At 41.2% G+C, this 12,365-nt stretch overlaps 1 protein-coding gene across 7 annotated transcripts in view; it reads right to left on the bottom strand.

Annotated features, from left to right (window-relative positions):
* The window catches only part of SLC20A2 (solute carrier family 20 member 2), a 56,880-nt gene that overhangs the window by 29,435 nt on the left and 15,080 nt on the right, over positions 1–12,365 (bottom strand). For 3 of the 7 annotated variants that reach the window (XR_010027760.1, XM_063156497.1, XM_063156492.1), the window contains exons 1-2: positions 8,676–8,822; positions 2,383–2,933 (exon numbers count right to left, since the gene is read on the bottom strand). Coding sequence is in view for 6 of the 7 variants with exons in the window: in XM_063156497.1 (XP_063012567.1) it covers positions 2,383–2,671 (289 nt within the window). In the remaining variant the exon portion in view is untranslated. Of the gene's footprint in view, positions 1–2,382; positions 2,934–7,494; positions 7,514–8,508; positions 8,594–8,675; positions 8,823–12,365 lie in introns of those variants that run through there. The other 4 variants (XM_063156493.1, XM_063156495.1, XM_063156494.1 and 1 more) reach the window with 3 other exon arrangements.

Genomic DNA, 12,365 nt, shown 5'->3' on the forward strand with positions numbered 1-12,365 from the left:
ACACCAGGTCACCTGCAGGACTAGATTAATACTTGGCTCTGCTAATCCTGGCTGGGATGTCCTCTCTGTTGGTGGCATCTCCTCAGTCGCATCAGCTGCTGACTTCAGCTCGCACCAGAACCTCCAGAACAACACACGGGCACGTCCTGACAATAACCTGACAGCTAATTGATGCTGGGCAAGTACTACAATCTACCCCCCAAGAGCAACAGTCCTTACCTTCTCATCTGCCAAATAAACAACATCCGAATGTGCTCCAAATTACTACAAAATGCTACATATTAAAACTTTAATCCCATTACTTCCCGCTTCCTTTTCTCTTAGGAGAAAAGGCTGACCTGAAAATTACATCTGCTGTTTGCTGCAAGCATCAAAGGATCTTCCACCAACATCTGGAAAGAGGATACAGTGACTTTTGGTCTCTCCCAGACCGTTGACTCATTTAACCTTATTGAAATTCAGAAGCTAAATCCATTTGCAAAAACATGATCATGAGACATGAGAGAACAGGGTGGGGGAAAATGCAGAGCAAAAACAGAAAAAGTAAACATCCAAAAAGGCTAAGAGAAAACACAGAAAAAATATCATACATCCAGAGAAAAGCTGGAGATGGATTTGAGGAAAAAAAATACTGAAATCTGCATTTTGTAACTTGTGATTAATTCTGAGACTTATAATGTGGAATTTCTTCCTAATGCCCCTACTGGAGGAAGGGAATGCAACTGGTCATGAAGTTCACACAGGCTTATGTAAATAGGCATGCAAATAAGTTGTTTTCTTTGAGCTTCTGGCCAGTTGCCTCTGCAGGGGGTATCTGAGACTTAAAACTTTGCCCTGCTAGGATCAGGAGACCAGAAATAGATCCAGGGAAGAAAACGGACCCTTCCTTCAAAGGGAATCGGGAACACGCAGGTCACTCGCACTCCCGGCGCTGTGCAGTGCTCCCAGCCCACCCATGGGAGAGCCTGAGCCATCTCAGCAAGCACAGGGATAACAGGTGCCAGTGGGATGGGGCTAAATAGCCACCCTGCACCTTGAGGGAAAGAGCAAACACCTCCAGCTGACCCTGCAAGGGATCAGGAGAGAGGGACTGATGGGGTGGAGGGGCAGGAGCACCTGAGGTGGGTTAAAGTGGGACCATCTGTGGAAGTGGCTGCTGCCCCAGTGATCTCTTGGTGGCCAACCCCTCTGCCCCTTGGGCAAGGAAAGGTGCCCAATCTTCAGGAGGCTCAGAAACAGCCACAGAACCTTCCCACTCTCAGGCACACAAAGCCACCTCTGACAACTCCCGAAACTGTCACTCAATGTCCATTTCGAACCATAAAAAATAAAAGAAATTTTTTTAAAAGGCACTCAATTTTGCCTTTTCCCAAAGGAAACAGGAAAATAACCACATGTAGTAAATCTCTGCACAGACTCACCTAACTCCTGTGCAGGTTTCACGTAAAAAGTGTGAGGAGGTCAGAAGGGATAGGTGGAAATAACATTTAGGTCAGGTTCAAGTAGGTTTAAGGAAGAAAATGTTCAAGTGGAACATCCCTCTGAAGCAGAGGATGCTGTGGTGCCTGTGTAAATGACCAGGCTGCCAGACCGAGGTGGGAGGGCTGGCCCCTTGCCGGGGCTGCCTCTCCCACTGATAAAGGGTTTCCTCCTGCTGCCCTGTAGGAGCAGGTTTGCTCCTGGAGGGAGCTCTCTAAAAGCTCACAAAGCCTCTTGCACATAAACAAAGAGTAAATACCGTGGCTTAATGTTACTTACCTCAGAATATGCTGTTTGTTCTGAACAGAGATTTAGTTAACTACAAACACAAGCAAGGGGAGCAGACTCTAAGAGCTGACCTGCTGTCATTTGGGTCAGAAAAACTAAAAAGACCTTAAATGTGTGATTATTTTTACTGCTCCCTTAGTTTTGCAGTGGGTAAGGGTGAAACGTAGGACTAATTGCAATCACTCAGCCAGGCAATCAGTGTTTGGATTTTCTGAAACTTTTTAAAAAGGATTCTTTCTCATACACACTCATTGCAAACTGCTGATTCTGTAGGGTCTTCTGTACAGACACAAATGCTAAACTTTTATATTTTCCATTTACCATCACAAAAATCTCCAAAATAATTTTTTTCAGCGTCTTACACACATATAGGATCCACTGTGTTAAACATTCCTTTCCATCTGTTAGTTAAGTGGCTGAACCACTGAAAAATGTAAATTGTTAGAAGTATTTTAAAAAAACATAGGAGACTTAAAAAGGAACACAGGCCCCTGCATTCACACAAAAACAGACGGGCAGGTCCAGAAGATGGGAAGACTGAATTAACAATGCTCACGGTTAACAGGGTGACAAACACAGAACAAACACTACTTGGAATAGGAAAGTGTTACTTACCAACCATTGCACTCACTTCTCCTGCCATCAGCAGCGGGACAGTGTTGTTGTACAGGTTAACATCAATGATACCTTTCCGAATTGTTTCTCCTACTTTCGCTCCCAGTAACACTGAGCCAGTGGTTTCAAAAACTGAAGCCAAAATGCAAGCCTGGCGTAAAGTAACAACACCAGAGCCCACGGCCGTTCCGAAAGAATTTGCAACATCATTCGCACCGACAGAAAAAGCTAAAATAAAAGCAATGATAAAACCCACAATGACCATCCACAGGTACTCATCCATTGCCATCTTTCCCCAAAGTGTAGATTAGCTTCCCCTTTGCAAATAGTTAATAGTCAAGGCTGGAGGGCACCGCCACGGATTTGGAAAGCAGATTTCTTGTAAACAATGAGTTCTCTCTGGAAAGTGCTGGGTAGTGTTAGAATGTGAAGAAACTGCTAACTGCTGATTTTCGAACTACTATAAATACTGTTCATTTGGCTGCCTTCGGTCAGCAGTGAAACACATTCCATATTTTGCTTCCAAACCGGTAGGACTGCGATGTTCTGTCCTGCAACAGAGGAAAAAAAAAAAAGAAAAAAGAAAATTAAAATAAAAGGGTGGAACACTCAGCAGAGCTCATAACAATGCGTGTTTTCAGAAGTAAACAGATGATTTAAACCCATTAATGGGGTCCTACCTCAGCATGTGACTGCTCTAATCATAAAGCAATTCAGAAAAGATTCAAATTAGGTCACCTCCAAAGCAATATGTTTCTTGCAACATCACTGACCAAGAAACTCTTTTGAGCAATTTAAAAGGATTTAGAAAGTTTGAGAATTTATGTTGAATTTACCAAGCAGGGCAACAAGCCCCCTTTTTAGCAGGACGATTTCTCTTGGCTTTTGCACCCAGAGAATATAAGACAAAGGGTACACAGACCATACCACACAGCCTGACTCCCAGCTGATACAGAACACCTGACCACTGACCTCAGCAGAGCTCTCACCATTTATCAGCTGCAGCCATGGATATGCTCCTTTGAAAAATCATTTTATGTGCATGTCTGTCTAGGAAATACCACTGAAAATACGCTGAAGAACATTAATATTCATCTGTTGTTGCTATCACATCCCATGCTGCAAGAATACAATTTCTTTGAAGCTTTTCAGCCACTGAAACAGCACAATAATTTCAATATTTCCATGTATCCCTACTGGTTTAGAGAAGTCTATGAAAAAGGTGCAAGGAAATCATTGAACTCTGCTTTTTCCTATAGATAGTTACCAATTATTAACAGTTATTATATTCAAACTATTGTCACAGATATCTTTGTGTATTTATTTTGACAGTTTAAGTTTTATGACTGCCTTTTGAATTACATCTTTCTTAGTCCAATAAAAGAGTAAGCTTCTTCAAAGCAAAAAAAGGATATGGAGAAAGGGAGTTTAAAAAATAAAACCTTCATCATCCAAAAGACTGTTGAATAGAGTGATCAGGCCCACAGTGACAGGAAGATGGTCAAAAGCTAGAAGCAAATTTTCCAAATCCCCTGCCTCCTCCAAGGGCCAATTCCCTTCTGTTACTGGCCCCCACAAAGACATCCTGTGGTCCTGTGGCAAGGGGTTAAATGAACATTTAGCAGCAAATATGCATCAGCCAACTCCACCTCTTTGAAGAAGCACTTCCAGAGAGCAGGGGATGTCAGATTAAAGCCCTGAGCCCACCTCATGCTCACTATTTCCCCACAGTCACTCCAACACAATGTTCCCAAATGGACGGTTTCAAGATCATGCTTAATTTCTTTCAGTGATCCAAATGCAATTTGAGTCCTGCAGTAGCAGGGAGAGTCTCTGAAACCCCTGAAATAACAGCAAAGTTAAAAAATTAAAAGAGATTTTGCATACTCCTGAGGTGTCGGATCCTTGAGAACAACCAGGAGGAAAATAAAACCTCTACCCATAAATGTTTCCTAGAAAACTCTAAAATTGATGTCAGCGACTGATGCTTTCTCTGCAGAAACATATTCAGCAAAAAAAGATGTCCCTCTTTCTTTCTGCAGGCTCCAAACTGGCTGGACAACTGTTGCTCCAGTCTTTTCCAGACATGGAGCAGACATCAATCCTTGAATGCCTTACACTCTAAAATAACATTTCAGAAGGTCTTAATGGCTAAAAACATTTGTATAAGGATTTTTATACTATGAGATAACATGAGAAAACGAAGCACCAAAGCATGTTTTCTGTTTGAAGACTTGTTGCTTTTTTATAATTCATGAGCACTCAGCCCATTGGGTGGAAAAGGACTTGACAGAAACAGAAAAGGCTAATGATATTTGGAAGAAACAATTACAGTTAACACTTGTTTGCCTGTGAATGAAGACCAAACCCCACTAAAAGCATTTGTTAAAAAATTTCTATTATGCATGTCAGATTTTTGCTAGGAGATGAAGTTCTGGACTAGGGTCCTTCCTTGATCCTGGAGATTAATGATTAAATTCTTCATCCTGCATGGATTTCCACAGTACCTTTGCCAAGTTAGCCTCAGTGCCCCAGTTTCTTCTCCTGAAAATGGGCAAAGCTGACTGAGGTCCACGCATGCACCCACAGACTGTGATTATACAAGACCCATTTCTTTGGACCAGCTAGATAAAAGCAACACCCTTATTCCCAACAGAGATCTGTCCTTCCTCCACTTATCAACCAACCTACCAATTTATTGTGGTGGCCCAATTCCTGGGACTGAGAGAAAGAGCAGGGCCATTGTGACATTGCCCCACCACAAGAGAGTTCATGGGACAATGTTTGCCAAATCTGGCTGCTCCAGCCGGGGCGAGTTCTTGCAGTTTCCAAAATAAACCGCTAAGTCACAAGGTTGCCTTTATTAGCTTCCCTGGGAGGAGGGTGGGGTGAACTCCTCCAGATGGTCCCGAAGAAATGAAGACTTCAAGAGTGCGTATGTGCGCTCCTGAATCGCCTCATGGAGGCCAGAGAGCCTCCAGGAGACTGCCAGCAGGGCTTCTGGCAAAGGGCTCTCAGAGGCAGCTACACAAACTCCCTCCCTGTGAAACAGGATACGTGGCCTCAGGAGAAAAGGATGTCTTAAGTAAGAAGTCACCCCTCCTGTCATTTTATGCAAGGTGATGGTTCAAAATAGAGCTTCCTCCAAAACTTGAGAGGCTCAACTGTGTTGGCACAAGCAACAGCACAGCAGCAGCCAAGCTGTGTCTTTAACAAGATGGAAGTCAAAAGGAAAAAGGAAATAAACACATGTTTAAAAATTACCATGTAGGCTGCCTGTGAAGGGCTAGGTGTTACTACTTTCAACCTTAAAAAACAGTAAAAGATTTTAAATGCTTATAGAAAAAAAGGGAAAAAAAGGCACATTTCTGCTGAGAAAGTTTTCAGAAATGCAAAATATCCTGCAAAGCAGGCCAGTGACTAAATACAGACTAAATCTTAGTCTGCTTCTTTCTAGAGCCCAAAATACATTTGGCATGCTCAGACATGCTGAACTATGCCCCTCATCACCTAATGTAACCCAAGAGCTTATGATGTTGTTTAATGGGATGAAAAAGAAACTGGAAAAAACACCACGCAGGAGAGAATGGCAGGTGATCTGCTCCACGTGTGACACCTGGAAGTCACCAGCCTGTGTCTCTCCTGTTCTCATATTTCATCAACGTGCCTCTATGCAACCCAAATGCAATTCAACCCTACCTGGTTGATCCTCCCAGTCACCTCCGGGACTGACACCTCCTCTGCAGTCAGGTGTGCTCTGCCACCACAGCACACTCGGTGGAAAAGTACATTTCCCTATTTAGGCTTTGGATAACTCTTCCTGAACCAGCCCAACTTGTTCTGCCATGCTGCAAGCTCACACTTGGGCACTAGCAGGGCAGAGGAATTGTGTTAGGACCAGGAGCTGCAGGACCTGAAGCTGGGGCATGCATCTCTGATGGATGGAGAGAAATGCACAGAGATGGCATTTCAAGCTGGAAGAAGCTAATTCTGCATTAAGGCAAGTTTTTTAGCTAATAGAGTTTCCTTATGGTCTACAGTCAGTGCACCATACTTACAAGGTTTGAGTTGAAGCCTTTTAAATGGACTTAGAAACTTGCACCTCAGCAAGAAAAATTTGATTTTTGGAAATGCTAAGCACGTCCCTCTGCCTCACTGGAGATGATCCAGACACTGCCCTCAGACTGTATTTTATTATTCACTAAACAGCTTGTTATAACTCTGTCAAGACAGAGTGCTATTTCCTCCCTAAGGGAGAGATGAGAACAAAACCTAGGTAAAAAAGCACCTCAATTCATGCACAATGACAAGTGAATCCTCAGGAAAAAGTTAGGATCTCGTGTTAAGCATGAGATCATTTTAGGACATGTTTATATACAGACATTCACTAAGACAGGTCTCCTGGAAGCTGTTCAGAGTACACTACTGAGCCTGGACAAGTTTTAGTGAAAAAAATAATACTAAATTTGAAAATCAGAGATGTCAGGGTTTGGAGATTTTTGTTTTTGCTAAACGAATTGGTGCTAAAGAGAACAGAGAAGTATCAAACAGCAGGAATTAATGGATAAATAAAAGCTCAGGACTAAGTTCAAATTCTAAGGAAGTAACCAGAGTGCATTACCATCTAGCAATCCGACTGTGTGACATAAAGTAACAGAGATCCCATAAATATCCTTTAATATTCTCTTCACTGAAAATTAGGGAAAAACCTAGAGCATTTGTAAGGCACTGAAAGTATGCAGCTCATACCATATATAAATCATGCTGCATGCAGCTCTCCTACCCTCAGAAGTTGCCCCACGCTGCAGCTGAAAATTTTCTTGTGCTCTGGATGGGACAGAGATTCTGAGACATCCCAGTTTTAACTGATTTGTTGTTGCCCAAGTATGAACAAAAATCAAAGGACAGCAGCTAGTGTAGCATTTCCCGAAATAATTTATATGACTACTCCACTTTGCATCATGGCAAGGCAGACAAGGGAGGACAATTTCTTTTCCTCTGACGTGTTGAAAACAGTAGATGTTTAATGATTGACAGCGGCACTGGATTTGTACTGACAGGCAGGTTCACTTCTAGTTACCAGTGGGGGAAAAGTCTGTCTAAAATGCTTACCAGACAGCAGCTCCTGGGAGGTTAGTCCATATCCTCTCTTTTATATCCTCTGCTTTTTATATAAAACCAATCTGTCAGGTTCCCAACTATGTGTATAAACTCAGGCCAGATCTGGCATTCCAGTCTCCGGGTACTGAAGCAGCACTGCATAGAAACCAAGCCTGGTTTATAACCAGAGCTACTAACGTGGTTCTTATCAATAGTCCTTATCATTTCCAGTTCATGCTCAGGCCACAAGGCTCACAAATTATTTACTTTAAATTACTAATGCTACATTCATGATATGAAAGGTAGTATTGAATCAAGTGGTTCAAGACTGAGAACATCCCTATATGGCTCTAAATTACATGCACAGGACTTGTCACAAGGCCAAACATTATGCAAGTTTAATGCTCCAGTACACAAAAAGCACTCTGAACTTACTATAAAAAAAAAAAAATCAATTACCACATCAGCAGAAGCAGGTTTTTCTATCAATCAGTTCCTATTTTAATACAGTCACAATGTGTTTAAGCATACTTCATGCTACTACTTGATATGGAAACAAACTGAAGTTGATAGCTTTCCAAGGATTCCTGTCCAGTTTAACATTGCAGAGAGGGACTGTCACTGTCAGCTCCCAAAACTTCCAGAGGATGCTTCCTTTTCCTAGTCCCTATCAACCTTCTGTTCCCACCACTGAAAGGTCAAAAATGGATATAAAATATCTAGCATGAGATTTTATGGCTGAAAACACTAAAAACACAGGCAGCAGTCACTTTAAGCAATTCTCCAAACAAGTAAGAAAGGTGAAGTATCAACAAACTCTCATGCATTTGCTGATAAACATATTTTTCTCTAACTAAAGGACAATTTGATCCTTCAGTGAGTGAACAAAGTCTTTCTAGCAGGCAAGTAGTTTTTATGACTCAGTACCGGAGATTTTCAAGATCCATTCAGAGAAAACAAGTGTTCATGGTTACAGAAAACAAGTTTTATAAAAGAAAACCATGCAGAGAAGTCTTTAAAACTCACCCAGTATTTAAAAGTTCTTTCAAGAGAAAAATGAGCAAAGTTCTTCTAGCAACCTTCCCTCCTGATCAGAAATACAGGCTGAAGTCTAAAATAGATATCCTATCATTCAGCACAGTCACATCTGAACATGCAAATTTTCAGAGGGTAGAAAGAGGGCTGTAACTTACACCAGGCAGTCCGGGGATAAAATTCACTCTGGCACAGGAGGAGAGCACACAAGACAACACTGAGAAGCATCAATGCGAGTCCAGACTCTTATTCAGTAGGTGAAAATCTGCCTCCTCTTAAGCAAAGAATTCTGCTGGGGGTGGGCACTGATAAAACACAACACTGCGTCACGACTGCACCAGAGAGACAAACCAATCCAATGAAGCTCGTATTAAAAGCAACAAAACGTTCCCTTCCCCCTCCCCACCCCCAGGCATAGGCATAGACAAGAAAGGAAATCTCATTTTTGACTGTCAGTTGGGTGTTTTGGTGGGATCAGGTAATCTCTGAGGAGTCCCAGATCTTTTACTTGCAAGCACATTTAAATGCACTTTTAATTCACGTGCCTGTGACAGTAGGGTATGCAGATCCAATTTGGGAATGATGTTGCACTCTTGCTACTTTATCCATGTCAGTAGAGGTCCCACAGGCTACACAGACTGCAGAAAGTTAAAGATGTGCACGAGTTTTGTCTGGATCGATGCCTAAGCAAACAACTTCACTTTCAACAGTTCAGCCTAAATTATCCAATCCAGATTCCTTCAACCGCTTTCCTTTAAGTGGGAAACGTTTTTTGCACATAAATCAAGGCAAAACTAATGTTTGCCTAAAAGTACCCGGCTTAGCTTTATATAAAATAATTGCTTTAAGATCATATAGTGCCATTCAGTTATCATATTCAGCAAAAAGGAATTAAAATCAAAACTGCATTGTCACAGTTAAAAATCTGACTGACAAAAATTTATTTGCACACCTTTATGGTTTATAAATTTATCTGCTAGGTTTTACTTCATTCAGAGTCACTAAAATGTGTGTAATGATATTAGAACTTAACATAATTAAATCTGTACATTTTCCACGTCCTGAACATTTGAGAAAAACCAAATCAATTCAGTTTTGTAAACACAGACTTGGAAACATAATCCTTCCTGATCTATTTTTTCAAGTTTGAAAAATGGATATTTCCTAACAAGAAGTCAAAAGTTTTCTGAATTGGTTAAATTCAGCTGCACATCTGCATGGGTTATTTGGTAATACTGAAAAGTATTTTACATTTCTTAAGAAAACTCACATGGACTAGCAAGCCTACATCACCCTCTAAAAAGAATTAGGAAACAACTCCAACTAGAAATCTGCAATGAAGAAATGACATTAAAATTTCCCCCCCCCCCCCCAAAAAGAGAATTATACCTATTGAGCCATTATTATTTTTAAGAAATGGTGATTCTTTATTTAAGGTCGATAACCCACTACAATTAAGTCTGTGATACATCTGCTACCTTTATGAAAAGCTACATCTCTTTAGTCTGGTTGTGATGTCTTTCCTTTTGCTCCTGTAATAGCTGACAAACAGGCTTCTAGTTTTTAGAAAACTGAGGGGCTAAGACTTTCACAGTGGTTTTCCCTTATGGACAAAAGCAACATATTTTAACAACAACAGCATGTTAATCTTTTCCTGCAGATCATATATCTTAATACCTTTTTTTACTTTTTTTTTTCCCTAACAAGTAGCACCCATCAATTCAAGTGAGAGCGACCATAATGGTAAACATTAAGTCAGCTTGTATTTATAAATCTGGATTCCAAAGTTTTAAGAAAGCGAATAAATAAGCGCAGAAACTTCTTGTACCACTTGTTTAACTTTATAAGGTAAAAGAAAAAAAAGAGGCAAAATATTATTCCATGTTCTCTTTATAGCTGATGTCTGCCTCACCCAGTAAGCGTTAAATCCACCCTAATTCTCCTTTAGAGAAGCTGAGGACCATTCCCCCAGCCTAGAGCAGCCACCACCAGCGTGCAGGTACAAACACTGCCCAGGGCACATGTGACCTGAGGGGTATCCATTTCAATTCCCAGCCCCAGAAGCTGCCAGCCTGACCTGTGGGAAGCATCTCAGACCCAGGAGAGCTGCAAACTGGAACCATTTGAGTGCTGCTTCCCACGAGCCAGCCTGGCCACAACGGTGGCTTCTTGTTGACCTAAGCTGCAGAGCTCGGTCTACACGCAAAGCAAAGGATATAATAAACAGCACAGAGAAAAGGAAATATCTTCAAAGTTTCTGTTCTGCCACATCAGCATTGTGGACTTCAGGCATGGGAAAATTCAAGCCAAGATAGGTTGACCATTAGAAAGAGTTATAATTTGGGACACCACTAAAGAAGCAAGCAAAGGAAAATTTATAAGACCACAGAATAAATTACGAGGATTGGGTTTTGGAAATGGCAGCACCAGTTTGGTTCCCATCAAATCAAATATTTGTAGAAATGATAAATTACAATCTCGATCAGATATCATAATTCTGGTTTAATTGTAATTTATTTCAGTAAATCAACAATTGATAGAAACTTGTTTGATTCAACAAACTCATGCTAGGCAGATTTATATTCAGGCTTAAATAAGGTAATAGGACAAGCCAATTTAAATATTTAATTTTAAACCCCCTTTGTTCTGCATTTCTGCATGAGCTATTTTCTGAAAGATGCCCAGGTTCTCATTTCCCAGTGACCACTAAAACAAAGTTAATTTTGCAACTAAGGGTAACTTTTATACTTTTATATCAAAGGTAACTGGCTTTTTTTTTGCCATTCAGGTTGGAAGGCTACATATGTAAATGATTATTCAGATTTTAAAACACCTACATTTTGAGTAGAAAATAATGGGGGATGAGTATAATTTTCTAACATAAAAGCCCCTAAGAATTGGAACCTGAATGCCTGTTAAATGCATTTACTCATGAATAGAAATACAACAAAAACATCCAAAAGCTGCTAGGTTATTGACCAGCTACAGGAGTTTCTGGGCTCTCACATACCTGCTGGTACTCTAAAATTGGGAGCCATAAGCATCTGGAACTGGAGACCCTGACCCTGCCCTTATTCCCCCTCAATCTATAAACAAAGGAAATCAAATCAATGAGGAGGAATGAAAAGGGTGACAGACAGCAGCCCATTGTACCTCAAAGAAATCTCCAGCCCTCTTCTTTCTGGTACTTAAGGCCCCCATGACCATCTCCACCATGGGAGCCTTGAAGGACATCACAGGCCAATCATTACCTGGAAATCAGCCCTGAGGCCCTTCAGACTAACAGAGATTTAACCAAACCTGCTCTACCAAACACAACACCTCTTCTTGGAGCTCTAGTGGTTCTATTATGCTCAATGAATACCAACAAAACTCTGAGGATCTGCTCTGTAGAGAGCTGCAAACACAGTTTAGGTTAAAAAGAGCCAATAAAGCACATCTGCTTTTGCATATTGGATAGCAAGTTCTGAAACATTCTATCAGGATAATCTCCAAAGGAGATGCATCCATGTTTCACTGCAAGAAAACCATCTCAGGGACTCTCTGGAAAGTTTAATGCAGTAGACATAAAAATTAAGAATTCATTTAGCATTCAGGGATGGAGCAACTCCTCTAAGGAATCAAATCCCTTGGATGGGCTTTCTTGATGGCTCTGAACTCTGTCACCCTGTCATCCAAACATTTTTTTTTCCAGCAAGCTTGCGGGCTCTCAAAGAGGACATCCCACCCCAGTCAAGGGACTTCCACTCCCAGTGGTCGAGGTGAATTAGCTGTGCTTGCACAGGCATGCATGGAGAGCTGCCATGTTGCAGCATGTGACTCTGCTTGAGATCACACTTGTCTACGGA

This window comes from Melospiza melodia, chromosome 5 (assembly GCF_035770615.1).
Source record: "Melospiza melodia melodia isolate bMelMel2 chromosome 5, bMelMel2.pri, whole genome shotgun sequence".
Classification (NCBI taxonomy): Eukaryota; Metazoa; Chordata; class Aves; order Passeriformes; family Passerellidae; genus Melospiza; species Melospiza melodia.